Here is a 24,845-nt window from a genome sequence, read left to right as displayed (position 1 = left end):
GCCTCGGCCTCGGGCCATTGCTGCTGTTTCCTGCTGGCAGTGTCGACCCCGTCCGGGACTAGCCGGGTGACTCTCCCCGCCCCCGCCGGCCACGGAGACAGCTGCAACCCGAGACATCAGACCTGACCCCGCTGCTCGGCGCCGGCGGGAAGCCAGTTTTCCTCCTCCACCTCCCAGCCAGGTGACTGCCCCCAAACCTTTCCCGCACCCGGGGCCCCCAGCCCACCCCGCCCAGCCTCTGCCCTGCCCGAGAAACTACACTTCCCAGCAGGCGCGGGAGCGGAGACCTCAGCTCCCAGCGTGCTCTTGGGCGCGGCCCGGCCCCCGCGTTAACCCCTCAGTGGCCGCAGGCTGGCGGGAGCGGCGCGGGGCGCAGGTGTCCGGGGGCGTGGGGAAAAGCGGAGCTGAGGAGGGGATGAGATTAGAGGCCCTTGGGAAGGAAGGGACCTGGGGTTAGCCGAGGACGGGCAGCGAGGAGGAGGGTGAAGGGGAGGCGAACACTGCGGAAATTAGGAATCTGGACATTCACCTTTTCCCGAAAAACGAAACTTTTCTTTTCGGGTGCCAGCCCCCGACGGCGCTGAGGAGGTAAGGGAGTGTGCCCTAGCTAAACGGCCGCCTCTGTCCCACACACAACTTCGCCTTGATCTCGGCACGTCCAGAAAGAGGAGAGTGGCCATCTCCACTCCCTCGGCCCGGCAGGAGGGGGCGAGGGTGGGCGGGTGGAGTTTGCGTCCCTCCGCCCCGGGAGCTGACCTGGGCGTTTTCCTGTGACCCTCCTGGACCATGGCCTGGAGCTCGGGAGCCCTTCTTGTCACCCCTGTCCTCCCTCTGAGTCGTGGGGACCTGGTTCCAGCGCAGATGTGCCTGGAGATTCCTGCCTTCCCTCCTCCTTGTCCTCGCTCTGGTCCTGACCAGTAGGTGGTGGCAGGCTGGCCAAGCCCTGCCGGGGGGGGGGGGGGGGGGGGGGGGGGGGGGGGGGGGGGGGGGCTGCTCTGGGCCTCTTTATCCCAGCCCTGGCCTCCCAGGAAGGGTCAGGTTCACTCCCTCAGTAGTTGTGGACCAGATGCAGGCCAGGTCCTAAGAAGCGGAGTCATGGGCGAGTAGAGCTTGCACTCTGGGGTGGGAGTGGAGGTAGAGCCAGACAACAAGCAAGATAACTTCATATTCTGGGAGTGCCATGAAGAAAAGAACACTCTTAAGTGTCCCAGACAGAAGGGCCAGCAGAGGCAAAGACATGGGGATGGGAAGACAGTGTGCTTGGAGCAAGCGAGTGAGGGGGAGTCTGGGAGGAAGTGACATGACCGTGTGGGCCCAGGAAAGATCCGGACTTTATTCTAAAAGCGGTGGCAGCTCATGAGAGCCCCGGGAGAGTGTTAAATAAGGCAGAGTCGTGCTTCCCCAGCCTGAGCTCCATCTCAGCGCCCAGGGCTTCCCCAGCGCTTTCAGGTGGGGCCCCGGGCCAGTCCTAGCTGGCCGCCGCCCGCTCTGACCCCCACGGCTCTCCTTTGCAAAATGGGCTGAGAATTTCCACCTCACAGGGGGACACTTGACCCAACCTGCTGTCGTCCTCCCCCACCCACAGGGCCCAGCCACCCCTCCCACAGAATGCCTGAGGGCCCCGAGGTGCATCTGGCCAGCCGCTTCGTGAACGACGCGTGCAGGGAGTTGGTGTTCGGCGGGTGTGTGGAGAAGTCACCCGTCAGCCGCAACCCCGAGGTGCCCTTTGAGAGCAGCGCCTACTGCATCTCATCCTCAGCCCGTGGCAAAGAGCTGCGCCTGACCCTGAGCCCCCTGCCTGGTGCCCAGCCCCCACGGGAGCCACTGGCCCTGGTCTTCCGATTTGGCATGTCCGGCTCCTGGTATGGGGGTGGGCAAGAGGATGGCTAGGTGTACCCTGCGGACATATGGCCAGTTCGAGTCAGATCAGCATCCCACTCTTGTTTCTTGGTGCTCTCAGGAAGCTAAGAAGAAAGGTGAAGGGGCTTTAACAACCTGGTAAGAAGGGAGGCTGAGAAGGAAGGAATGGCTTCAAGGGGGTGGGCAGGGGACTGCCTAATGACATGATTTCTGCATCAGGTTTTGTGGTCTCCCACATTCTGCCTGCCCACTGGTCTGTGACAGCCCATGGTCTCCTCTGTGGGAGGGGTAACACCAGGATGTAATGCGTGTCACAGAGGATGACACGGTGGCAGCCCTTCCCTTCCTCTAAAGGTGAACTGCGTATGGGTTTCTGTTTCATGCCAAGCTCTCTTCTAGGCGTTGGGGGTACAGCAATGATCAAGATGGATGTGGCCCCTGCTCCCACAGAACTAAAGTTCAGATGGGCCAGGGGGGACAGGAGACAAAGTAGATGAATTCACATAGGTACACGCCTGAAGAAAAATCCAAGAGGTAGAGAATGACTCTAGGCTGGGTATGCGGGGGGTGGCGGGGGTTGGCCACTCTAGGTGACATTTGAGCTGAGGCCTGCCGGATAAAAAGGAGCCGGGCTTGCAAAGTTCTAGAGAAAGAGCAATATAACAGACAAGCACCACAGACATGAAGGCCCACAGTGGACCTGGCAAGTCCTCCCTTCCTTGGGGACGGCGTGCTTTCTGTTGGCCCTCAGACTTGGTTGCCCGTGGGTCAGGGCGTCTCTATCACCACAGAAGCCACTTGAAGGAGTCATGGTCCAGGCATGACCCCCAGTGCTCCCCAGGGAAGTGTCTGTCCTGGTCCTGGATTCCTCCCATCTTATCTTTTCCTGGGAAGTCATGCCACAAGTTAACTCTTTGCCAGCTGGCTCTGAAGTTCCTGTCACACGAGGAGGCATATTAGCCGTTTCTTTGGTCTCACAGCTGGGAAGCCTGCAGGGATCTGCTCCTCTCAGTGATCTGACCACCTAGGCTGATGTCCACTCTTACCTTCACCCCACACTCTGTCTTCTGGCCCCTACTTCACATGCTCCTCATGCCCATTCCTGAGTCAGTCTTGCCATGGTCTTTCCCCACAAAGAAACAAGATGCGTTTCCTCTTCGTGGTGGTGAGAAAGGATCCATGACCCCTGGAGGTGGGGTGGGGGCTGCTGGGACACTCACTAGCCAGGACTTGCCTTCCACACCTGCTACACAGAACCAGTCCCAGCTTCCTTGGAGATCTTCAGGGTCTTGAGAAAAGTTGACCCCACCAAAGTCAAATCCTCAGAGCTAACCAATCAGAACTTCTAGACAGGGAGTTTCAGACTGCAGGCAGAGTCTTGAATCTGAGGACTTTGGTGATATACCCACAACATATACAGACTCGTGTATTTCCTTGAACACATTGCTTTTGATTGGTACTTTTCACCTTTGTGAATTACAGTCTTATTCTGATGTTCCCATTTGACGGATAGGAAAATGGAGGTTCCTGCTGCCAAACTAGCACTGAGGTTGGGGAAAGGGGAACGGGGACTCCCGTGTTCCTTCCTCTTGCACCCAGGAATAGACACTCCCAGCCCCTCTCCCCTATCCTGCAGCAAGGCATTAGGGATGGGGGTAGAGAATGGGTCTCACGGGCCCAGGCTGTGTTCTTCCAGGGAGAATGTGTTACGAAACCTAGCGGACAAGGTCTTTGACAAGCCCATCTGTGAGGCCCTCTTGGACCAGAGGTTCTTCAACGGCATTGGCAACTATCTTCGGGCAGAGATCCTGTTCCGGTCAGCAGGCAAGCCACGAGGACTAGGGAGGGCTGGGTGCACCCACATTCCCTACTACTTAGCCTGGCTCCCTCTCCACCCCACTTCAGATTGAAGATACCCCCCTTCGAGAAAGCCCGCGAGGTTCTGGAGGCGCTGCAGCAGCACAGGCCGGTGAGAGTGCAGGAAGGAATGTGCATGTACCTATCAGAGCAGGCCAAGTGTATGGCTGGGTCAGGTGTCTCCAGCTTAGCTCAAGTACATCCTTTCTTGGCTTTGGGTCCATTTCCCTTTCCCTGCAGTGTGGGGAGTAGGGGGTTGGGCGGGGGGTTGCTGCTAAGGCATGGTCTCTGAGTCCTGTCAAGCTCAGGGGTTCTGCTTCCCGGGACTCAGCTGCCTTCTCAGTGATCCTGCGTCAAGCTGACAGCCAGGTCCTGCCCTGTCCCTTCTCCAGAGCCCGGAGCTAACCCTGAGCCAGAAGATCAGGGCGAAGCTGCAGAACCCAGACCTGCTGGAACTGTGTCACTCAGTGCCCAAGGAAGTGGTCCAGCTGGGTGAGGCCTGGGAGGCAAAGATGGCTAACTACCTGTGCTTCAGCATGTTGTGTAACCTCAGGGCAATTCCTGCCCCACCTGGGGCATGGATGTTTGTAGATCTAGTTGTTGCTGAATGGACTAGGCCTACTCGTCAGGTATCTGTATCCTCTGAGGTGCCCATGAGGCAGGCAGGACAAGGATTACCAACCCCACTCCAGGTTGGGAAAGCCATGGCCCAGAGTGGGGAAGACACCAGCCCGAGGGCACACACAGCTGGAGGAGGGAGAGCCTCGGCCCTCTGACTCAGCCCATCAGCTATATAGCTGAGGTCTGGGCCAAGTTGACCAGGCTCCCCCTTCTCTCAGCCCGAGTCAGCCCTCTGACTTCCGCCTGGTTCCTCTGTCCCACAGGGGGCAAAGGTTACGGGCCGGAGAGCGGAGAGGAGGACTTCGCTGCCTTTCGGGCATGGCTACAGTGCTATGGCATGCCGGGCATGAGCTCCCTGCAGGACGGGCGTGGCCGCACCATCTGGTTCCAGGTTTGGGCCCTAATCTCACACAGTCAAATGGAGATCCCAAGGAAGCTAGTGGGGCAGACAGATCTGGGGTCACAGTGGGGCAGGAGCTGGGGTCTCCGAAGTGGAGATGCCCAGGGCCTGTCATGACCCCCAAGGATCACACTGTTCTGCATGGTCTATGTCTTCCCTGTGTTATGCCCCTCCCCTCCTCAATCCAAGGGTCCCAGCTAGTACAGCAGCCCAAGGCACGGTGGCCTTGTTGGTGTCCTTCACCTGGGGAAGAGGGGGTGGTCAGAGAGGCTTCTCACCTGAGGAGAAGCTCCACCGATCTGGAAGGATGGTATGAGCTCTGCCTCTCCAAGAGAAGGTACCCCTGCCCCAACCAGGTTGATTCCTCAATTCTCCTTATTCCATTTCAGGGGGATCCCGGACCCCTGGCACCCAAAGGTAGGCTACTCCTATTGTAACAAGCTAGGACAGCACAAAGAACTAGATGGCCTGCAAGAACTACCTCACCCTTCTCCACCCCAGTCCCCATTCCACTCCCAGAGTGGGAGAGTCTGCAGAAAGGGGGCTGAGGCCGCAGGTCCCTCCAAGCCCAGTGTCAATGTCCTGCAGGGGGCAAATCCCGCAAGAAGAAATCCAAGGGAGCACAGCAGGGTACTGAGCACGGATCAGAGGTATGGCTCTCTCCTCTGCCGTGGTAGCAGCTCCCAGGTGCCCTCCCTTGACAATGGGGGGCAGTGGTGGGTCCTCATCAACCTCTGAACTGCTCACTGAGCCCCTTGAGGACCTGTCTGTCCTCTACTCAGGACCCTCTCCTTCCAAGCACGGCCCCTTCCAGAACACGTGGGGCACAGAGAGGCCTTTCTGAGCAAACTACAGCCTGGCAGCCTGAGGGGACCAGCCTCTCGCAGGACCCAGAAGTCCCCCTAGTCCCTAAGAAAGGAAGAAGGAGGGGGAGACCAACAACCTCAGGTGGGCAACAGGCCTTCCTCAGCATTGTCCTCTGGGGAGAGGAGGGGCACCACCAAATGGGCTGTGCAGGAGGCAGGGGTGGGGGTTTGGGGGGAGTCCTCAGCCTGTGGTCTGAGCTGCCATCTCACCTGTCCTCCTCCCAGGCCCCCGCAGACCCCAAAAGATCAAAGCTGAGAATGGGGAGACCTGAGCCTCTTAGCAGGAGGGTCTCCCTGCTTGCATCCACCCCTTCCCTTTGCCTTGCCCTGGATCGAGGGGCCTGTGTAGCTTGCTGGAAGCAGACTGGAGCTGAAGGTGCCTGGATGCCCCTGTGGCTGTTCCCTGCACAGCTATGATGTTTTACTGTACCCCACCTTCCCCATTTTTTAAGCCCATGTGAAAGATACTGTAATTTTTTTATAAACTAATAAACTTGAGCTTCTTGGCACTTCTTGGGCTGGCTGCAGAAGGCCAAGTTGGGAGGACCTGCTGCCTGACCCTGGAGACAGGAGAGCCACTGGGGCAAGGCAGACTGAGCCCCATCCCCGTCCTCAGGGCCCTGGCCCTCATGCAATAGTCTGCCTCTGCAGGTACAGCCTGCAGTCAGAGGTAGCACAGAGATCCCGGCCCTCAGCAGGCCCTCCAGTCCAGAATTCCCAGCACTGACATTGGTCAGTGCTCCTCTCCTACTGGGTGGCTCATCAGAAGCCCTGGCTTCCTCCCCAGGGGAGGAACTTCTTCTCACAGATCCCCTAGCCACCCTGTGGTCACTGAAATCCCAAATCTCTCCCGGGGGCTGCAACCCAGACCCTGTAGATCTTTCCCTTGCCCCCAAATGCCTGGGGAAAAGTCTTCCTCCCTTGGGAGTCTGGGGATAGGCCCTTCGGGAGTGCAGGGACTATAGCAGGGTTCCTGAGTCAAGGGTTTATTGTTCAAGAGGTGATGAATCAGGCTGGGGAGGTGGAAGTGAGCACCGCCCCCCCAGGCCTTCCACAAACAAAACCCCACCCTCAAGAGGCTCAGTTTGGTGGGGGTTGCAGCACCAGCAACAGGGACTGCACTTGGAAGGGAGAAAAGGTGAGCTTCAGGCGGTCGTCCTGAAGGGGCAGGTGGCCAGCGGGGTCGCGCCGCTCCAGGAGGTCGCAGCTGGAGAACAGGAGGGGTCACGAGGTCCCCGCGAGGGCAGGACTCCTACCCCCACCCCACGCCCCCACTCACAGGACTGCCTCCTGAACCGGCAGCGACGTGTGCAGCCAGCAGTCGACGTGGCTGCCGTGGGCCTCGTACAGCCGGAGGACCAGCGTGCGGCCCTGGGGGCTGGTCTCCGCCTGCGGAGGGAGGCGGGCGGTGGGCGGGGCCGAGGGTGGACCCAGCCGGGGACCCCGCCCCCGGCGCCACGCGGCCGCTTGCCTGTTTGACCGTCTCCAACACTACCGCAGGCGAGGACACCGAGAAGGCGCTCCAGGCGGCAGCGGGCGCCGGGCCCGGGGCAGGCAGCGCCAACAGGGGGAAGTTGAGGCTGTAGGCAGCGGGGATAACGCCAGCGTCCTGGAATGAGCCTGGAGATGGGGGTACGGGCGTTGAGTGTGCTGGCGTTTTCCTCACCGGCCGTTGCGAGAAACCGGCTCAGAGAAGGGCAGAGAAGCGCCCGGCAGCAGCCCTCACCTTTGTGCGGCATCAGCGCATAGGTGAACTCGTGGCGTCCCATGTCAGCGGTGGCGTCGGGGGCCTTAGGTGCCCGCAAGCTGGGGTGGGGAGGGTGGGTATGGGCCGGGCTGGAGCTGCTTCAGCTAGGAAGACCTGCGCCCCCACACCAGCACCCCGGGCCTGGCGGGCACTCCACTCACAGTGAGAGGCTGAGGACGTTGCCTCGGACTGAGGCGCCATACTTGCAGTCATTGAGCAGGGCCAGCCCGAAGCCGTGCTCCGACAGATCCATCCAGCGGTGGGCCCACACCTGGAGGGCAGACCCCAGACTCACTTGGTGGCCCTGTCTCCTCGTGCTCCAGAGCTCCTGTCACTACCCTGAGGGCCAGCCCTGGGGACCACAGGATTGAATTCCAGCTCTCACTACGGGAGACCCTGGGCACACCATCCAACCTGTCCGGGCCTCAGTTCTTCCTCTGCGAAATGGCCTAACAGAATTTACCCCACCAAATGCGCATGAGTGTCAAACTAAACAAAGCATTTAGCAACAATGCCTAGCACAAAGTAGGAGCCAGCAAATCTTGATCAAACCGTGAATTCAATCCTTGATCACGGTTCCACACAACCACGCCCTCCCCACGCCCTCCCCAGCCGGGCAGGATCCAAACCCCCACCCCACCCCATGTCAGACCTCAAATCGAGCCCAGTCCCAGGAGGTGTTGTGGTGGGTGGGCCGCTGCAGATGCCCAAACTGGACCTCATAGGTGGCCTGGGGGCTCCGCACACGGGCGGGGAACTCCACCTTCAGGAACTTGTGGGCCTCGTGCCAGTGCACCTGGAGTGGGAGGCCAGACGCACACAGGCCTGGGCGGCTCCCCCCTCACCAGCCACATTGGGGGAGGACGCCCACCACGCTGCCCTCTGCTACCTCGGTGTGGAAGCGGACGTAGGGGCAGCCAACATCCAGCACAACCTCCTGACTGAGCCGACTGTTGGGGCTGATCTGCAGCAGGAACCAGGCACTGCCCCGCATGCCACCCTCGATGCCCACTGCCAAGGTCCCTGCCTGGCCCCGCACTGGCTTCCTGTGGGGCGGGGTGGCAGACCTGAGCCAGGGCAGGCTGATGGAGGGGGCCCACCACCGCCCGGGTCCTGCCCATGCCGTACCGTGTCTCCAAATGGTAGTCCATGACATCCCATGCATCCCAGTACAGGGGGACATCATCGAACAGCACAAACTGATTCCCCACGGTGCCCTCAGCAATGGCTTCCCTAGAAGGACACGGGGTTGGTGCTTTCGAACTTTATGACCTTGGTCTCTCCAGCTGCTTAAGGTGGGGTGGGGGCAGGGAGAGTAGGCCCAAAGGACAAGGGGATTCCTAGCCCAGTCTGCCCTGCCCAGACCCACTGAAGGACTGCCGTGGGTAGTGCCGTGGCCAGGAGACAGAGGGAACAGGGTCTGGGGTCTACTTGTCAGGCACCGGAAGAGGGCAATAAGGAGTTGGCACCTGCCAGAGGCCACCAGCACCAGGGACGTCAGGCAGCCGGTTGGGTCCAGCCTCACCCGGATGATGCCGTTGTCCAGAGTCACAGAACCGTCAGTCTTGGTGGGAGGGGTCCTTGAAGCTGAGTCTGCAGGGGCTTCCCACAACCAACAGCACCCCCAGCCCAGCCCCACCTCACCACTTGCTCCGGGCTGGGGAGCTCAGCATCCCCATGTTGTTAGGGACGGCCCAGGACGGGCCCTGCCCACCAGGACGTGCCTACACTTACCTCTTGCACTACAAACACGGGCTGCTGGGGCGGCAGGGGCTGCAATGAGGTGGGGGCAGGAGCATAGCCCATGCTGGGCACTGTCACCAGGGCTGGGGATGAGGCATAGGTATCAGTGCAGCCTCCCTGCCCTTCTAGGAGCCTTGTTCAGGGGGGCGGGAGGAGGGGCAGATACTTCCACTACTATTCTCCAGCCTGGGGCACCCCAGGGCAGCGACCCCCAGGGCAGCATCCCCAACTCTGGGTCGGGCCTCGGTCCCTCCTACTGCAGTGGCAGCTTTTCTCTCCAGCTCATACCTAGGCTGTGGGCCCCACCAGGCCTGGGCAGGGCCAACACTTCAGTGCGCTTCCAAGGCAGCGTGTTGACAATGAGGAGGCCCTCAGGACCTGGCTCCCCAGCACACAGGGCTGCGGCTGCAGCACTGAGCAGTGTGTTGCCATGGGCACGGATGTCTGAGGAGAGACTGGCTGGTCACGGGTGGGCAGTGGGTCTGGGACAACCCCTGAGTATCCCATAGGACACCCTCAGGGCTCCACCCTTGGCATCGGGGACAGCGGCGGGAATGTCATCAGCCTCACCTTCATAGTGGCACATGGCTTCCTCTGCCACCAGCTCGATGCAGCTGCCGGTCACCACATCATGGAACTGGTTTAGGAGCAGGAGCCTGCAGGAGCCAAGGACAGGGATGGGGAAGGCCGGGAAGGGTGGCCACAGAGGTGTCGGGGAGGAGGTCAGGTTGGTGGCAGGGGCCAGAAGCCAGGCTGACCTCCAGAGGTCCTGCAGCTGGGCTGCCGGGTACAGGAACTGGGCGCTGCGGGCCACGGCCAGGCTGCTGAGCAGCTCCACGTCATGCAGGATCCGCTCACACTCCCGGTTTCCCTTCTTGATCTGAGCAGGGATGGGGGGGATCTGTCCCAGGACACCTTCCAAGCCCTCCCCTGCTCAGAACCTGAGGCTCCCCAGGGCCTTCCGGATAAAGCCTCTTGTGGCTGACCTGCCCCGCATGCCTTCATCCTCTCCCCTCAGCCCACACCCACCCTTCTTCAGGGACACCCAGCCCTGTCTCTCCTCCAGGCCCCTGACCCACTCAGCTCCGGTACTTTTCTCCCCTCAGTGCCTCCCTGGAACACAAACCTCTTCCCCCAGGTCTAGACTAGACTCTATCCCCCACTTCCTCCTCTAACCCTCTGCAGACCCTCCCCGCTGGGCTCAATGACCAGCTCCTGACCTGGGCATGGGTGGTGTAGGTGCCATTATGTAACTCCAGAAAGAGCTCCCCAACCCATGTGCACAGCTGCCCTGAGTCGGTCTCCAGTGCCGAGAAGAGTCTCCCCGGAGAAGACAGCTGCACCCTGAGGGGGACCACAGCCTGGGTCTCCCAGTCTTGGGGCTACTACGTGGCTCACCCTTCCTCCACGCCAGAGTGGACAAGAGATCCAGCCCCAACAGAAAGGAACCACCCCCAGAAAGTTCCCTGTCCACACAAAGCCAGTTCTGGACACGCCAGGAGAGTTCTCTCTCTGGTAGATTTAAGCTCCTTCCCACCATCAGCTTTTTCCCCACCCCTCCCCCAGGGTGGGAGCTGGGAAGGGCCAGTGGTCCGGGATTGGAGCAGGAAAAGGTCCAGTGGAGGAGTTGGACCCGATGTTTGAGCAGAAAGCAGGGCTGCGCAAGGGCAGAGGAAACAGAGAGGGCTGCTGGAGGGCCAGGTCCAACCTGGGCAGCCCATCTGTGTTGTGCAGCCGCTTCAAGCGGTCCACCATCGTCTGGGTGGGGCCACCACCCCCATCCCCAAAGCCGAAGAGGAAGGCACTGTGGTTGGTCCGCCCCTTGTCCCTGTTTTTGACCACGGTCTTCAGCACCTGGACAGGTGGGGATAGGTCAACATGGGTCAGCTGAGAACAGGACACCCAGCCCTCTCCGGCCTGCCGCCCCCGCCCCCCCCCAACCTCAGCCACTAGGTGCCCCCTCACCTCCTCCACACTGCCCTGCATCCCATATGAGTCGCCAGGTGGGAAGTGGGCCAGCACACGGGAGCCATCCAGCCCCTCCCAGAAAAAAGTATGGTGCTGCGGGTAGGGAGATAGGAGAGCGGCCAGAGTCAGGGCATTCCGGACCTGTTCTACCTTTGTGTAACCCTGGGGGGGCACGGCCTCTCTGGGTGGGGGTTGGGTGGTCTGTCCAGGACCCCTTAATGAGGGGGAGATGAACGTTCCATGTGGGGCCCCTGGCCCCCTGAGGTCTGCTCACCGGGAAGGAGTTCACCAAGTTCCAGCTCAGTTTTTGGGTCAGGAAGTGCCGGATGCCACAGCTGCGCATGATCTGGGGGAGCTGTGCCGAGTAGCCAAACGTGTCTGGCAGCCAGAACTGCGGGGAAGAGGGCCTCTGGGACAGGGGAACCTGGGCTCTTGGTGGAACAGCCCCAGCCTCAGCCTCTCAAGGTCAAGCTCCAACCCCATCTGCCTGCAGGTGCAGCAGCTCCCAGCCTACCTCAGAGCACATTTTCCCAAACTCCTGCAGGAAGAAGTTCTGGCCCTGTAGGAACTGCCTCACCATGGCCTCTCCACTGGGAAGGTTCCCATCCTGGCAGTGAGTGAAGACGGAGGTAGCCGGCGTCAGCATAGATGGGGAATAGGCAGGAGATCTGGCCACCCCCACCTCACGTGTAAGAGAAACCGCGGCTGACATAGGGGTTACAGCCAGTGCCCAGAGGGGCCCATCTCCTCCCATCAGGCCCAACTGTCTGCCTGCTGGAAGGGGAGGTATCCAGGGTGGAGTCACGAAGACAGCCCGCCACAGTACTTGAGGCCCTCCTCCCCCTTGGGGTCCCGGGCCTTGGGATTCCGTGGACTAGTAAGTGCTGCCACAGAGGGGGTATGAAGGGCATGCAGAAAGCCACCTACCGGCAAGGCCGAGTGGGGAAGGCTATTTTGACAGTGTGGCCTGAGGTGGAGGGGGTGCAGATGGTACTTACCATCTCCACCCAGGTGCCCCCCACAGGCACAAACTGCCCGCGGCAGGCGAACTCCTGGAGTCGGGCATGCAGGCCAGGATAGTGGCTCTTTACCCACTCGAGCTGCTGCGCCTGTGGGCAGATGGGGCCGGAGCCGGTCAGAAGTGACCAGGACACCACCCAGGCCTGAGCGTCTGGAGCCAGTGGGCAGCTGAAGGTTGGGAAGAGTGCTCCTCCTCAGAAGCCCTCAGAACCTCACCCTTGGACCTACTGGGCTCCAGGTGCCCCCACACGGCTGTCCCTCTGACCTGGGAGCAGGCAAAGATGAATTCAGGGTTCTGCTCCATGAGCTGCACAGCTGTCACCCAGCTCCGGGCACATTTTCGCACAGTCTCCTTGAAGGGCCAAAGCCAGGCTGGACAGGAGAGGCGCAGAGGTGGAGGGAGAGCAGCAAGGTCCACAACTCCTCACAGATCTCCAGCCTCATCCCTGGCTCCCAGCACCAGACCAGGCCCAGCCTGGGCCTCCAGAGGGCTGTCCCCCTACCACCCCAGGCCCCTTTCCCTGCAAGGCCCTGTGGCACCCCTCCTGAGCTCTCAGTTCAAAACATGCCGGCAAGGTGCAAGTAGGGGGTGGGGAAAGGAGGCTGTCAGCTTTATAGGTCAGGAAATGGAGGCCCCACACCCTGAAATAGCCTCACTCTGAGGCTGAGACCCCACCCCACCTCTGAAAGGATTCTATAAAAGGTGGCAGGGTGTTAACACATTGAGGGATATCCCAGAACAGGGGGGCACAGCATCCCAAGATGGACCTGCTGGGACCAGCTATCCTGCGTGAAGCCCTCCAGCCTCCTGGCCTCTAGGCCTCAGATCCTTCCTTACCAGCCCAGAACCCCCACACTCCACTGCAAACCTTGGCACAGCAGAGAAAGCCCTTGTTCCGTGGTTCAGAAATGTTAGCTGCATCAGAATCAGTACCTTGGGGAGCTTTAAAAATGTAGATTTCCCATAAGCCTCACAGATGCTGCAAACTCATCAAGTCCAAAGCTAGAAGCCTGCCCCTGCGCTTGAGCCCCTATCTTAATTACTTCTAGGCCAGTCCTGTCTGAGGACTTGGACACTCTTGTCAAACTTACTCATTCTCACTCAGTTCCAAGATCACCTCCTACAGGGAGCCTCTCTTGAGTTCTCCTGACCTTCCTCCGTTATGGCCCCATCTCTGTCTGCCTAATTTACAGTGACCAGTCTCTATAATCCTACCTCCCACTATCTGGCAGGGGGCCACATGGGGCATCAGATTTTGTCGAAAGAATAAATGAAGCGACACAGTCCAGGCCCCTGACCCCATTTTACAAATGGGGAAAACTGAGGTCCAATAGGGGTAAGAATTTGCTGGGGATGACACAGTGCTTCCAGGGCACATCCAGGGCTTCAAGGGCACTCCTGCTTCCCCCGCCAACCTGGCCAGCTGCTGCCCTACCTGTATCAATGTGGCAGTGCCCCATGGCATGGATGGTATGTTGACTTTCTCCTCCACGTTGGCCAAAGAACCTGGAGGCCAGGGCCTGCGCCACTGGGAAGGTCTCAGGCTGGGCAGGGTCACACACGTTCACCATCTGGTTGGCTGTGTACAGGGCCTGGAAGCTGCGCTGGTTGTCCTCCCCAAGGCCCTGCAGCAGGGTTCTGTCCCTTAATCCCAGTCTCAACCAAGTTGAGTCTCCAGAATTAGGCCCTGGCTGACCTCTCAATGGCTCTCAGCAAAGCTCCTCCCTACCTCTGACCCTTTGCTCCTTCTGGTTTCCTCTGCTTAGCACTGTCTCCCTCCTCCCCTTTACATAGGGAAATCCTTTCAATACTCAAGCAGGCAGAAACACTCTCCCTAATCTGGATTCCCAGACTCCCAACTATCTGACACAAGAAATAACCTGCTCCTGGGGGCCAGGAAGGGCTCTAGAGTGACTAGGTGGGACAGGGGTGTCGATTACCTTGGCTATGCCCAGTAGCAGCTCTAGATCCACCAGGAGCCTGTGGACATCCCGGCGGAACACAGCCAGCTCAGCCCGGCTCACCTGGAACATCTTCTCTGGGTCAGGGGCTGCGATCATGCTTCCCTTCCCGGCCCCCAGGAGCCCATTGCAGGCTACTTCCACGTAGAGGGTCAGGCTACGAATGTGGACAGGCAACCTCAGGCCAAGGGACTAGCAGAAGATCCTGGGGGCTTGGGGAGCCAGAACCAAGGGAGCATCCATCTGGCCTCTCCCTGTTCGCCTCCAGGATCCACTACCCAGATCCCACAGTATCTGAGGTGTGTGGACAAGAAGGTCATGTTCTGCTGATGAGGGTCCTGCTTTGGGCAGGGACAATGAGTAGCCAAGTTCGGAACTGTGTGAATTATGCTGCTGCTTAGCCTTTTGTTTCCATTTCCACAGCTGTCTTTACAATACACTCCCTTGGTCTCAGAACCCTCTTTGCCGATTAAAAACGTGTTTGGATCCTCCAGGTCCAATCCTTCAGAGCAAAGAGCCAGCAGCCAACATGGGGCAGGGCCGTTCTTTGGAGTGGCACAGTAGTCTGTGTTGTGGTTCTACTTAGACTTCAGTGAACAAACACGACTTCCTTGGGGAAGCCTTCCCTAATCCACCTCCCACCCCTCTCCTAAATCTGGAACAGCTTTCCCATATTGAGCTCCCAGTATTTGCATTCAGAGCTGCCATTGGTTTTGTAATTTTGTAAGTATCTGTGAGTCCCCCTTGCTGTCAAGGACCAGATTACTCGCTAACCCTGTCCTAGTATCTGGAAGCATCAGATACAGTGTTCAGTAAATATTAGAGGGGCACCTGGGTGGCTCAGTTAGTTAAGCATCCAACTCTTGACTTTGGCTCAGGTCATGATCTCATGGTTCGTGAGTTCAAGTCCTATGTCAGGCTCTGCTCTGACAGCACCCTGCTTGGGATTCTCTCTCCCTCTCTCTCTGCCCTTCCCTCATTAGACGCATATGTGTGTGCACACTCTCTCTCTCAAAATAAATGAACATATAAAAAAATAAAAAACATAAAATAAATAAAAATAGGGGCACCTGGGTGGCTCAGCCAGTTAAGCATCCAACTTTGGCTCAGGTCATGATCTCCCCGGTTCGTGTGTTAGAGCCCTGTGTCAGGCTCTGTGCTTATAGCTCAGAGCCTGGAGCCTGCTTGGGATTCTGTCTCCCTTTCTCTCTGCCCCTCCCCCACTCACCCTCAGTCTCTCTCTTTCTCTAAAAAATAAATAAAAATAAAACAATAAAAATAAATATTAGAAAATATAATAATATTATGTTGGAGTTTTTAATGGTGACATAAAATGCCCATGTTATAATATGGGATGGAAAAAATCAGAATGCAAAATATCAAAGAAATACAACCTTAACTAGTAAGAACTATGCCTGAATGAGTTCCTGTGGTGAAGGCTGAAATGTTAATAAGGGTCATCTCTAGGTGATGGGATAATGGGAGTCATTTACTTCTTTGTGCTTTCCTGTATTTACCACAAGAAGGCAGATATTATCTTTCTAGGCAGGAAAAAAAATCCTATTCTTTAAAAACTGTGAGATTTGAGGATGCTTGTGTTGGAGGTTGGTGTTTCTGGGTCACGCTGGACTTCAGCTCTTCCTCAACCACTGGTGGTCAACTAGAGCACAGGAACTCACTCACCTCCGGGGGTCTCCTTCTTCCAGCCTGTCAGTCAGGACATAGCTGGTCTTCTCTCCCTCTTTGGTCAAACCCTTATGGGGAATGAAGTGAGAGACAGGGCCTGAGGCTTTTGAACAGTTCAGGTGAAGTTTAAGCTGAGGGAGGCCAGGCCTCTCTGCCTAGTCCTCAGCCCTGGCTCCTCTCTCCCATGCAAGGCCAGGATTGACAAATTGGGGACCCCTGATAGCCAGTGCCCAACCCCTACAGAAGCTGGAGTGCCATGAGCACGAATGGCACCCGTTTACCAGCAGAAAAGCCCCTGGTCTTATGGGAAGAGTCCTGGGCAGGTATTAGGATGTCTGGGTATGGCTTCTGGTGGCCTCTGTACCACTGAATAAGTATCTGAAGGGGAACTCTATGAAGTCAGATGCAGGGTTGCCTCATTCCTTGCTAAATCCCCAGTGCTTAGTACAGGGCCTGGCCCAGAGAGGGCACTCAGGAGACATCTGCTGAGCCAATGGAAGGAGAGAGAGAGAGGGAGGGAGGGAGGGGTTTGCCATCTTTCCATACAAAAAGAACAAGAGTCCTAACCTGAGACAGGAAGTTAGTCTAATTGGAATGGAGGCTGAGCAAGTGAACTGACCGCTAGATCTCAGTTTCTTCATCTGTAAATGGGCATAAAGACCCACCACATAGGACTGTAAAGATTAAACCTGATATGGGTGGATGCATAAACAAGACAGTCAATAGTTATATCTGGGGAACTGGGAATGGTGTGGCAGGGAGAGAGCCATTACTTCAGGGGAAGAGGACTTGCATTTATACTTTATACCATCGAGAACCATTTGAAAGTCTCCCCTTGTAAGTATATGCTACATATAATAAAAACTAGGTTATGAAAAACTTAAAAGTGTTATGTTCTGCAAAGCCAGCAGTCTTGGCACCTGGCACCTAGTAGAGGGTTAATAAATGGATCTGCTGTATTTATTATTATTGTACTTGATTAGCAACTATATTCAGCCCAGAATGGGAAGGTGGCCAGTCAGTGGCAGCTGTTGGTTTAGCACTAATTGTGTTAGGACCTAAAACCATCCACTGAACTTCCCACTATGAGAGGGACCAATTACACTGGGGCCCAAGTGACAACTTCCCCAATCCTGATATCCTGATACCACCCTGCAGGCAGAGCCACTAAGCTGTGGCTTCTTCACAGACAAGGGCTGAAATGGGGCCCTACCTATCCCTAGGGCAGGGCTCCTCACCTGGACAGGCTCTCCATCTCTCCACACCAGGCCTTCTCCATCACTTTCCCAGCGAAGGTGAACTTCCTGACCCACCCATGCCTCCGGAATGGTCAGCTCCACCCGAAACCAACAGGTCCACCATCTGCAAGACAGCCATTGAGATGGGCCTAGGGGGTCGAAACCCTGTCCTTTTGCCACACTTCCTCGGATTAAGGGTCAGCAGGGACTGGAGACTGTCTCCAAGTATCTGCAGCGTCACAAGGTAGTCAGCTTTGATCCACAAGAAAGGAGCAACAAGGTGTGCAGCAAGGTGAGGGGAAAAGGCAGAGAAGTCAGGGGTCTGTAATCCGTGCTAGAGTGCCTTTCCTAACGGGTAGGCTCTAGGTACTGGGAGGAGGGAGGGGCGGGGGATGAAAACTCTCCCACGGAAACTGAGAGACCAGGGAGCTGTTTCCAGCAGAGGGCGCTGCTCCTCCCCAAGCGGCTGTCTGGGACCTAGGGCCGCAATGGAGGTGTGGCCCTTAGAGGGGGTGAGCGAGAGGGGAGGGGCGCTGCCCGCTGGCCCCACCCTGCCCCCGGGCGTTACCCACGTGGGTCCAAAGCTGTCGCCGATCTGCGCGGGGCGGAACTCCTGCCGGACCGCCTCCTGGTATGGTAGCCTCTCGGGCGTCTGGAAGCTGGAGAGCGCGGCCACCGGGCAGCTGTCCCCGAAGAGCCTGGGCGGGAGGGACGGGTGGGCGCGGGCTCGAGGCCGCCCCTTGCCGCCCGTGGGCCAGTCGGCGGATGGGGACGCGCGTTCCCTTGACCCGTCGCCGAGAAGGCTGCCCCACAGCACAGCGTCTCCCGACCCCTCCTCCCGGGCCCTTGCCCAGTCGGCGGCGGGCACTTCATCCCTCGGTCCCGGTGGCCGCAGCTTGAGTTTCCCCCCGGAAGGGAAGGCTGAGGCGCGCGGCCGCGGCCGGCCGGCGCCCTGGGCGGGAGGAACCCCACCTGCCATGGAGGTTACAGTCGGTAAAGTAGAGCGGCGACACGAATTTCTCCACCCGCTCCAGCGTAGTGCGCCAGTGCTTCAGGGCCGGCGCCGCCATCGTCGCGCGCCCACTCCTCTCCCCGGAAGGCCCCTGTCGTTGCCGGCGCGGCCCACGGTCGGGAACCAAAGGTTCCGGGGCCGAAGGGCGCCTTCCAGCCCCGGGCAGCTTTTCTTGGAACACTGGCGGCTCTCGGAAGTCCCGCTACACTGAATCTTGAACGTGCAGCTGAAAGCCCAGAGCCGGCTTCCGAGGCTATCTCGTCTGAACTGGCAGGCCACTGGGCAAATCCCTCAATAAAACGGCAAGTTTGACGCCGCTTAGATTCTCCGAAAGAACCGAGACAGAGACCGGGGATTTTAGGCACGACGGGTGAGAGCCTCGGCTGTTGCAGACGCAGGTCACCAGGGCTTAGAAGCAGCGAGTGGGAACTGGCTAGTTCTCCACGCCTAGCGCGACTTCTGGCTCTGTCTTCGAAAACCTGTTGTCTGCTTAACGTGTGAAGAGCCAGGAGCCAGGGCTGGTGCTTTGACGCTAATTGGCAGACATCTGTTTAAATAGGGAGGGCTTTGCACCCCCAGTAACCTGAGCTTCCTCTCCTACATGTTTTGTGTATATAGCTGTCAGTTATCACCAGAAACCCTGGGAGTATTTTGATGTGAGATGGCAGATCAGTCATAGCATTCAAAATCCTAATTGAATAACGTATTTCACCACACAGGACTGGAGAGTTCAGAAAAGTCTGATCCAAGAAACATCTCCAGTTTCATCCTTACCTTAGTAGCCCACTGGTATTTTTTTTTCCTTCTAGAATTGCCAGTGCTTGTCTATAAAATCATTACTAAGAAAAATTACATACACACTAGCCCTGATATTTTTTAATGGAGATACTGACCAAGTTCACATTTCAAGTGTAGGTCACAGGGAAAAGTGACTAAGTGCAGAGTACCAAACGTGATTTAAAATAAAGCTAACTCACTGCTACAATACAGGCTGGGTTTAGAGCTTGGAGCTCAATTTTCAGAAGGCAGGAGGGATAAAGATGGGGCTTGTGAAAACCCTGGGTGTAGGTGAGGCTCCCTCCTTTTTTGGTTGCACTGGTGGGTTGGGTTTTCTCCTGGACTGACCCTGAAACCCTATCCTGACCTGTAAGCAGTGCAGGGACAGCAACAGCTGGGGCTACCCCTGGTCAGACCCCATGAATTTCCTCCACAATTCCAGGTTAACACAATCTTTCTTGAGTGAGCAGAGGGTGACAGGTGAGCTATTGCTGGAAAAAGCTGGAAGAGCCTTCCCCTCAGTCAATAATGTATGTGCCTCCAGGTCTGGCACTGGCCCAGCTTCATCCTAGAATCTGCTGCCACAAGGCTCTTTGACCACCCCCTACACTTCCGGGTTCAGTCTCCTGTTACCTCTGCAACAAAAAAGTCTAAAAGCAGAGAAATCTATACCATGTGTTTTGAAAGTTCAGAAGCCAAAAAATTTGTAGTTTGTGGTGGTGGTGGTTTTAATTAAGCAAACAAGTCCACACAAAACATGTTGGTTACTTTATAACTAAGACTAGGGTAATGGTTGATGGAGAAAAATCTATCAGACTACTGGGAGGGGTTCAGTATGTCTTTGTTCATAAACTCCAGGCTGAAGACAGAAAAATCCTAATCAGTTTATCTGGTTTGCTAGTCTAAATTTATGCAATTATATATATATATATAATATATAAAAATCCATTTGCAGTTGCTAATAATGTAGCAAATTTTTTCTCTCCCAACCCTATTTAGGCCATACACCTTGTACATATTTCTTTTAAATACTGGTTTTGTGTTTAAGTTGTTCACCCCCATTTCCAATTAAGGATTTTATATATATATACATACATATATATATATATGTATGTATATATATATATGTATATATATATATATAAACACACACATACACACAGAGAAATGCAAATAGCTGGACAACTTGCCGAAATACAAAATATTTCCAAACAGTTGAAATAAGGGGTAAAACATGTACTAAAAGAATTAAGTATTCTATCTGAAAATTTTGGAATATTTTGATTTGGGACAAGTGCAATGAATCGCTATTTAAAGCAAATTCTTGTTTGTGCTGAGGATAAGGAACTGAAGCCCAAATCCCTACTCCACAATAGTTCTCTGGTGAGGACAAGGGACTTGGGTTGAGAGTTCATTCCTTAAGTAAGAACCAAGCTTTATTTATTTACAAAAAAAACAAAAAACAAAAAACCCAAGAAAGAAAAAAAGAAAGAAAAAGAAAAAAGAAAGAAAAAAAAAAGTTGGGGCAAGAGGGAAGACAAGTTTTACACAAAAGTACTACAACGGTAACTCCCTTTGGTAAAAAGTGTAATAAATGTCTTGTACATCTGTTCATAGGTACTAAATCTGAAGCCACATAGAACTATGGTACACAAGAAGCTAGAGCAGTTATGCTAGCACATCAAAGCATATTTCTTTTAATAAAAAATCGACAGTATGTACATTATTTACAAAAAAAAAAAAGAAAAACCAAGTTAAAATTGTGTGTGTGTGTGTGTGTGTGTCAGAGAGTAAAGCTGGTGGATGGCACTAGGGTAGACTAGTAAAGAAGCAGGTACAAAACAGTTCCACGGGAGCTAAAAAGGACGACGGATTTGAACTTGCTGAGGTTGAGAACCAGAGGAGAGAGTAAAGGGTGGGCAGCGAGGGATTCGTCAGGAAAAACCCACAAGATGATCAATCCCAAAGCCAAACTGCAGGTCCCAGATAAAATCTAACAGGTGATCTAGATGTGCTCGAGTGACCAGGAAGAAAAAAAAAAAAAAAAAAAAAATCAAATCCAGTTTTTTTTTTCCTTTTGGGGGGAGGGGAGAGGAGCAGTGACCATCAGAGTTACAATCCATCTGAGCGGTGAGTCCTTCCCCAGTCTGTCAGTGCATGCCCATCCAGTCAAGGTGTGAACAGCATCTGGCTCCTTCATCGAAGGTCAGGCCCCAGGAGACTCCAGTCTTAGCTCTGCTGGTGTGTGCAAGCAAGCTGCATGTCTCTGTGCTTGCATGGATTTCCTTCCCCTCCAGAGCAGGGTGATACCCCAAACCCCTTGGGAAAAGTTCCAGCTCCGGCTTTGTAAGGTATCCACGTTCCTTATATGTAGCCCACTTGGTGCCAGGTTGCACCAGCCACACACTGATCAGGTGGCCATGTCCCAGAGAGGCCCAGTGAGGCTTGAAAGGCATCTTCCTTGTTTCTTCAGTGTGTGTGAGTGCAAGTGCTCCCCACACACACCCCCCTCAAGTTATCTGCTCTGGCTTTGCAGTTATGGGGCTTTGAACACTGTGCCATATTTGACACGGTACTTGTTAATGCTCACAAAGTGCAGGGTCTCTGTGTCACAGGTGGTGGTACAGGGCACCAGGCCCTCCAGCCCCTCACCCATGAGCCACTTGCTGGTCTCTGCTGCCATTTCACGGGGCACATGCTCCTTGGTCCATTTATCTACCCAGGCCTGGAACCTCTGATGTAGCCGCTTGCTTACACGCTCATGGGACTGCAAAACAGAACAACGAAAAAAAACCATGAACTAAGACAAACAAAACAAAACAAAAAACAAAACAAAAAAACCTCTTCAAATACAAAGCCTAATTTTTTTCTAAAGTAGAAGAGGAAAAGGTGTGGGGTCAAGCCTTGATACCTCTGGTTAGTGAGGAGTCCCTGTTTAAAGAAGAAAATTGAAAGAGATTAAGAACATGGAGTATATAAAGAGTTGGAATCCATAAAGCCCCTAAAGAAATGCCAACATGGGGTCTGAGCAGAACTAGCTCAGCACTTCTCGCTTTTAGCATTCATCAGGATCAATCTGTGATAAAAACACAGATTTCCTTGTTTCCATCAATCTGCATTGAAAAAAAAAAACAAAACTGAGAGGGCACGTAAACAGGGAAGGGGTAGAGAGGGAAAGCGAGAATCCCAAACAAGCTCTGTGCTGTCAGTGCAGAGCCTGACACAGGGTTCGATCTCACGATCAAGAGTTAGACGCCTGGGATGCCTGGATGGCTCAGCTGGTTAAGCGTCTGACTCTTGGTTTCAGCTTAGGTCATGATCTTGCAGTTTCGTGGGTTTGAGCTCCACATTGGGCTCTGTGCTGACAGTTGCAAAGCCTGCTTGGCATTCATTCTCATTCTCATTCTCATTCTCATTCTCATTCTCATTCTCATTCTCATTCTCATTCTCTCTCTCTCTCCCTCCCTCCCTCTCTCTCTCTCTCCTCCTCTCTGTCCCTCCCCCCACTTGCACTGTCTCTCTCTCAAACTTTTAAAAAGGAGGGGCGCCTGAGTGGCCCAGTCAGTTAAGCGTCCAAATTTGGCTTTGGTTAGGGTGTTATGGTTCACAAGTTTGAGCCCTGCATCGGGCTCTGGGATAGTTCAGAGCCTGAAGCCTGCTTCAGATTCTGTGTGTCCCTCTCTCTCTGTCCCTCCCCCACTTGTGCTCTCTCTCTCAAAAAGAAACAAAGATGCTTAACTGACTGAGCCACCCAGGCGCCCCCCCCCCCGCCCCCCATTTTGAAACTAGCATCACAGGTGCTTCTAGCATACCCTGAATGAGACCCTATGAGTTGCAGCTGTTAGGTCACCCTGGCAGTGTGACCATCCACTTCTAAGTAAAACAGTGCAAAGGCAAAGGGCTTAAAACCCACTTTCTCTTCACAGTATTACCCCACCCAGCCCAGCAGAGCATGAGGACACAGCAGATCTTCAGGGGAGGTTTATGCTTTCACCTACCCATCTGGTAAATATTTATTGGGGCCTATGTGCAAGGCAGAGTAGGGGACACAAAGATGAATTAGGTGTTACTTAGCTCCCCAAATAATCTGGCATCAAACATACAACACACAGCATCATGAGAGAAGTCCATTAAAACACCCATCCAACATTCTCCTGTGTAGTCCTTTCAAAAAAAAATTTTTTTTTAACATTTATCTTTGAGAGACAGAGAGTGACAGGGCACAAGCAGGGGAGGGGCAGAGAGACAAAGAGAGAGACACAGAATCCGAAGCAGGCTCTAGGCTCTGAGCTGTCAGCACAGGGCCTGACACGGGGGCAAACCCACGAACCATGACATCACGACCTGAGCTGAAGTTGGATGCTTAACCGACTGAGCCACCCAGGCACCCCTGTAGTCCTTTCAAACATAACCAGTTCAGGGGCGCTTGGGTGGCTCAGTCGGTTAAGCATCAGACTCTTGGTTTCAGCTCAAGTCATGGTCTTGGCGGTTAGTGAGACTGAGCCCCACGTTGGGGTTGACAGCACGGACCCTGCTTGGGATTCTCTCTCTCCCTCTCTCTCTCTCTACCCCTCCCCTGCTCTCTTTCAAAATAAATAAACAAACATTAAAAAAAAAAACCAAAAACAGTTCAAAACACAGTGCCTTATATGCCCCCTAACCCACCTCCGTATTAACAGATTGTATCCCTAAACTTCTGATTTACTCAAGCAAAAACAAAAACCAAAAAAACAAAAACCACCAGGCATCATCCTTGATGTTCTCTTTTCTCTTACCTTCTCACATCCGATCATGACCACATCCTGACAATTACATCTCCAAACTGATCTAATTCTTACAATTCCACTGCCACCCTGATAGCCCAGGTCACCATCACATCTCATTTGGACAAGAGCAGTCTTTCAAGCAGTCTCTGCCTTTCCAGCATCATGCCTCAAGTCACCCCACTGTCCTAACAGCAGTTCGAGCCATCTTTGTCAACAATGTCCCAATGTACCACAAACAAAATCCCAACCATGGTCTATGAGACTAGCAATGATGTCTTCCCCCACCCTTCGACCTCAAACATGCCACTCTCCCTATGGCTCAACGCACACTGATGCTTCTAGCTTCTCAAACATGCCGAGTCCTTTCCTCCCTTCCAGCGTTGCATTTGCCTGTTTCCTTTGCCTGGAAAGTACCAACCTCTGACTCTTCCCCAGGCTGGATCCTTGTCATTGTTCAGACCTCAAGCGTTTCCTCTTTAGAGAGGCCTCCCCCAACAAAAACAGGGCCTGTGTGCCAGTTACCCATGATCACTTCACCCAGTTTCTTTCTCTCATAGTGCATATATGCTCTACTCCTTGGTTGTGTCCCAGGGCCTAGCACAATACCCGGTACATAACTGCATCAGGAAGCTTCACAATTGAGACAGCATGTGAAAACGGACAGAATTCAAATAAGCAATACCACTTGAAATATAAATGCTGGGAGTAGCTTCATTTCACTGAGGTGCCACCAGCTGTTATGGGGTGAACTGTGTTCCCTACAAGTCACTGTGTTAAAGTCTTCACCCCAGTACCTGAGAATGTGACCTGAGAAATAAGGTTGTTGCAGATGTAATTAGTTAGGATAGGTCACACTATAGCAGGGTGAACCCATAGTCCAGTATGACTGGCACCCTTTAAAAAGGGTAAAATGGGTTCGTGGGTTCGAGCCCCGCGTCGGGCTCTGTGCTGACAGCTCAGAGCCAGGAGCCTGCTTCAGATTCGGTGTCTCCCTCTCTCTCTGCCCCTTCCCCATTCATGCTGTATCTCTCAAAAATGAATGAACGTTAACAAAAAAAAAATTTTTTTAAGGGTAAATTGGAGGCACCAGGGTGGCTCAGTCAGTTGAGTGTCTGACTCGATTTCTGCTCAAGTCACAATCCTAGAGTTGTGGGATCAAGCCCGATGTCCACGCTCAGCGTGGAGCCTACTTGGGATTCTCTCCCCCCCCCCCCCCGCTCCTCTCCCCAGCTTGCACTCTAAACATAAAAATTTAAATAAGTAAGTAAGTAAATAAATAAATAGGGTAAATTGGACACAGGCACATAGGAAAAACACCATGT

The 24,845-nt window shown here is 54.9% G+C and overlaps 3 protein-coding genes across 6 annotated transcripts in view; 1 reads left to right on the top strand and 2 right to left on the bottom strand.

The window, feature by feature from the left end:
• The first annotated feature begins 385 nt into the window (after nt 1-385).
• On the top strand, nt 386-6,102 carry NEIL1 (nei like DNA glycosylase 1). 3 transcript variants are annotated; one of them, XM_043554972.1, is made up of 10 exons: nt 386-588; nt 1,586-1,721; nt 3,542-3,676; nt 3,766-3,829; nt 4,110-4,209; nt 4,602-4,729; nt 5,128-5,155; nt 5,327-5,388; nt 5,521-5,686; nt 5,830-6,002. In XM_043554972.1, exons 2-10 carry the CDS (start codon nt 1,609-1,611, stop codon nt 5,874-5,876), a joined length of 843 nt encoding a protein of 280 aa, XP_043410907.1. In that variant the 5' UTR covers nt 386-588; nt 1,586-1,608; the 3' UTR covers nt 5,877-6,002. The 3 variants fall into 3 exon arrangements, with proteins under 3 accessions (XP_043410907.1, XP_043410905.1, XP_043410906.1); XM_043554970.1 differs by lacking the exons at nt 386-588; nt 1,586-1,721 and having other exon boundaries at nt 1,863-3,676; nt 5,830-6,102; XM_043554971.1 differs by lacking the exons at nt 386-588; nt 1,586-1,721; nt 5,521-5,686 and having other exon boundaries at nt 1,863-3,676; nt 5,830-6,102.
• A 472-nt stretch (nt 6,103-6,574) lies between these two features.
• On the bottom strand, nt 6,575-18,202 carry MAN2C1 (mannosidase alpha class 2C member 1). Of its 2 annotated transcripts, XM_043554968.1 has the most exons (26): nt 17,941-18,174; nt 17,541-17,666; nt 16,969-17,092; nt 15,728-15,798; nt 14,024-14,201; nt 13,519-13,708; nt 12,348-12,454; nt 12,061-12,171; nt 11,577-11,669; nt 11,337-11,453; nt 11,060-11,155; nt 10,803-10,948; nt 10,315-10,438; nt 9,853-9,974; nt 9,665-9,750; nt 9,383-9,538; nt 9,086-9,177; nt 8,821-8,915; nt 8,480-8,584; nt 8,241-8,397; nt 8,004-8,147; nt 7,513-7,622; nt 7,331-7,410; nt 7,076-7,224; nt 6,884-6,993; nt 6,575-6,811 (listed from the first exon to the last, which is right to left on the bottom strand). In XM_043554968.1, exons 1-26 carry the CDS (start codon nt 18,036-18,038, stop codon nt 6,685-6,687), a joined length of 3,114 nt encoding a protein of 1,037 aa, XP_043410903.1. In that variant the 5' UTR covers nt 18,039-18,174; the 3' UTR covers nt 6,575-6,684. The 2 variants fall into 2 exon arrangements, with proteins under 2 accessions (XP_043410903.1, XP_043410904.1); XM_043554969.1 differs by lacking the exon at nt 7,331-7,410 and having other exon boundaries at nt 6,884-7,224; nt 17,941-18,202.
• Nucleotides 18,203-19,994: 1,792 nt separating this feature from the next.
• SIN3A (SIN3 transcription regulator family member A) overlaps nt 19,995-24,845 on the bottom strand; it is a 70,002-nt gene continuing 65,151 nt past the window's right edge. Inside the window, exon 21 of the mRNA XM_043554967.1 lies at nt 19,995-21,524. Within this exon, the coding sequence (XP_043410902.1) occupies nt 21,294-21,524 (231 nt within the window). The 3' untranslated portion in view covers nt 19,995-21,293. The remainder of the gene's footprint in view (nt 21,525-24,845) is intronic.

This window comes from Prionailurus bengalensis, chromosome B3 (genome assembly GCF_016509475.1).
Source record: "Prionailurus bengalensis isolate Pbe53 chromosome B3, Fcat_Pben_1.1_paternal_pri, whole genome shotgun sequence".
Taxonomy (NCBI): Eukaryota; Metazoa; Chordata; class Mammalia; order Carnivora; family Felidae; genus Prionailurus; species Prionailurus bengalensis.
The sequence above is the reverse complement of the archived record's forward strand: the minus strand, read 5'-3'. Positions and strand labels throughout refer to the sequence as shown.

Coding starts and splice junctions, on each gene's coding strand:
- NEIL1 (XM_043554970.1), top strand. CDS start 3,378: ATGGAGGTTCCTGCTGCCAAACTAGCACTGAGGTTGGGGAAAGGGGAA. Junction 3,830..4,109: donor CGCTGCAGCAGCACAGGCCG/GTGAGAGTGCAG, acceptor TCCCTTCTCCAG/AGCCCGGAGCTAACCCTGAG. Junction 5,389..5,520: donor GTACTGAGCACGGATCAGAG/GTATGGCTCTCT, acceptor TCCTCTACTCAG/GACCCTCTCCTTCCAAGCAC.
- MAN2C1 (XM_043554968.1), bottom strand. CDS start 18,038: ATGGCGGCGCCGGCCCTGAAGCACTGGCGCACTACGCTGGAGCGGGTG. Junction 14,202..15,727: donor GAAGAAGGAGACCCCCGGAG/GTGAGTGAGTTC, acceptor CCACATTCGTAG/CCTGACCCTCTACGTGGAAG. Junction 9,751..9,852: donor CAGCTGCAGGACCTCTGGAG/GTCAGCCTGGCT, acceptor TGGCTCCTGCAG/GCTCCTGCTCCTAAACCAGT.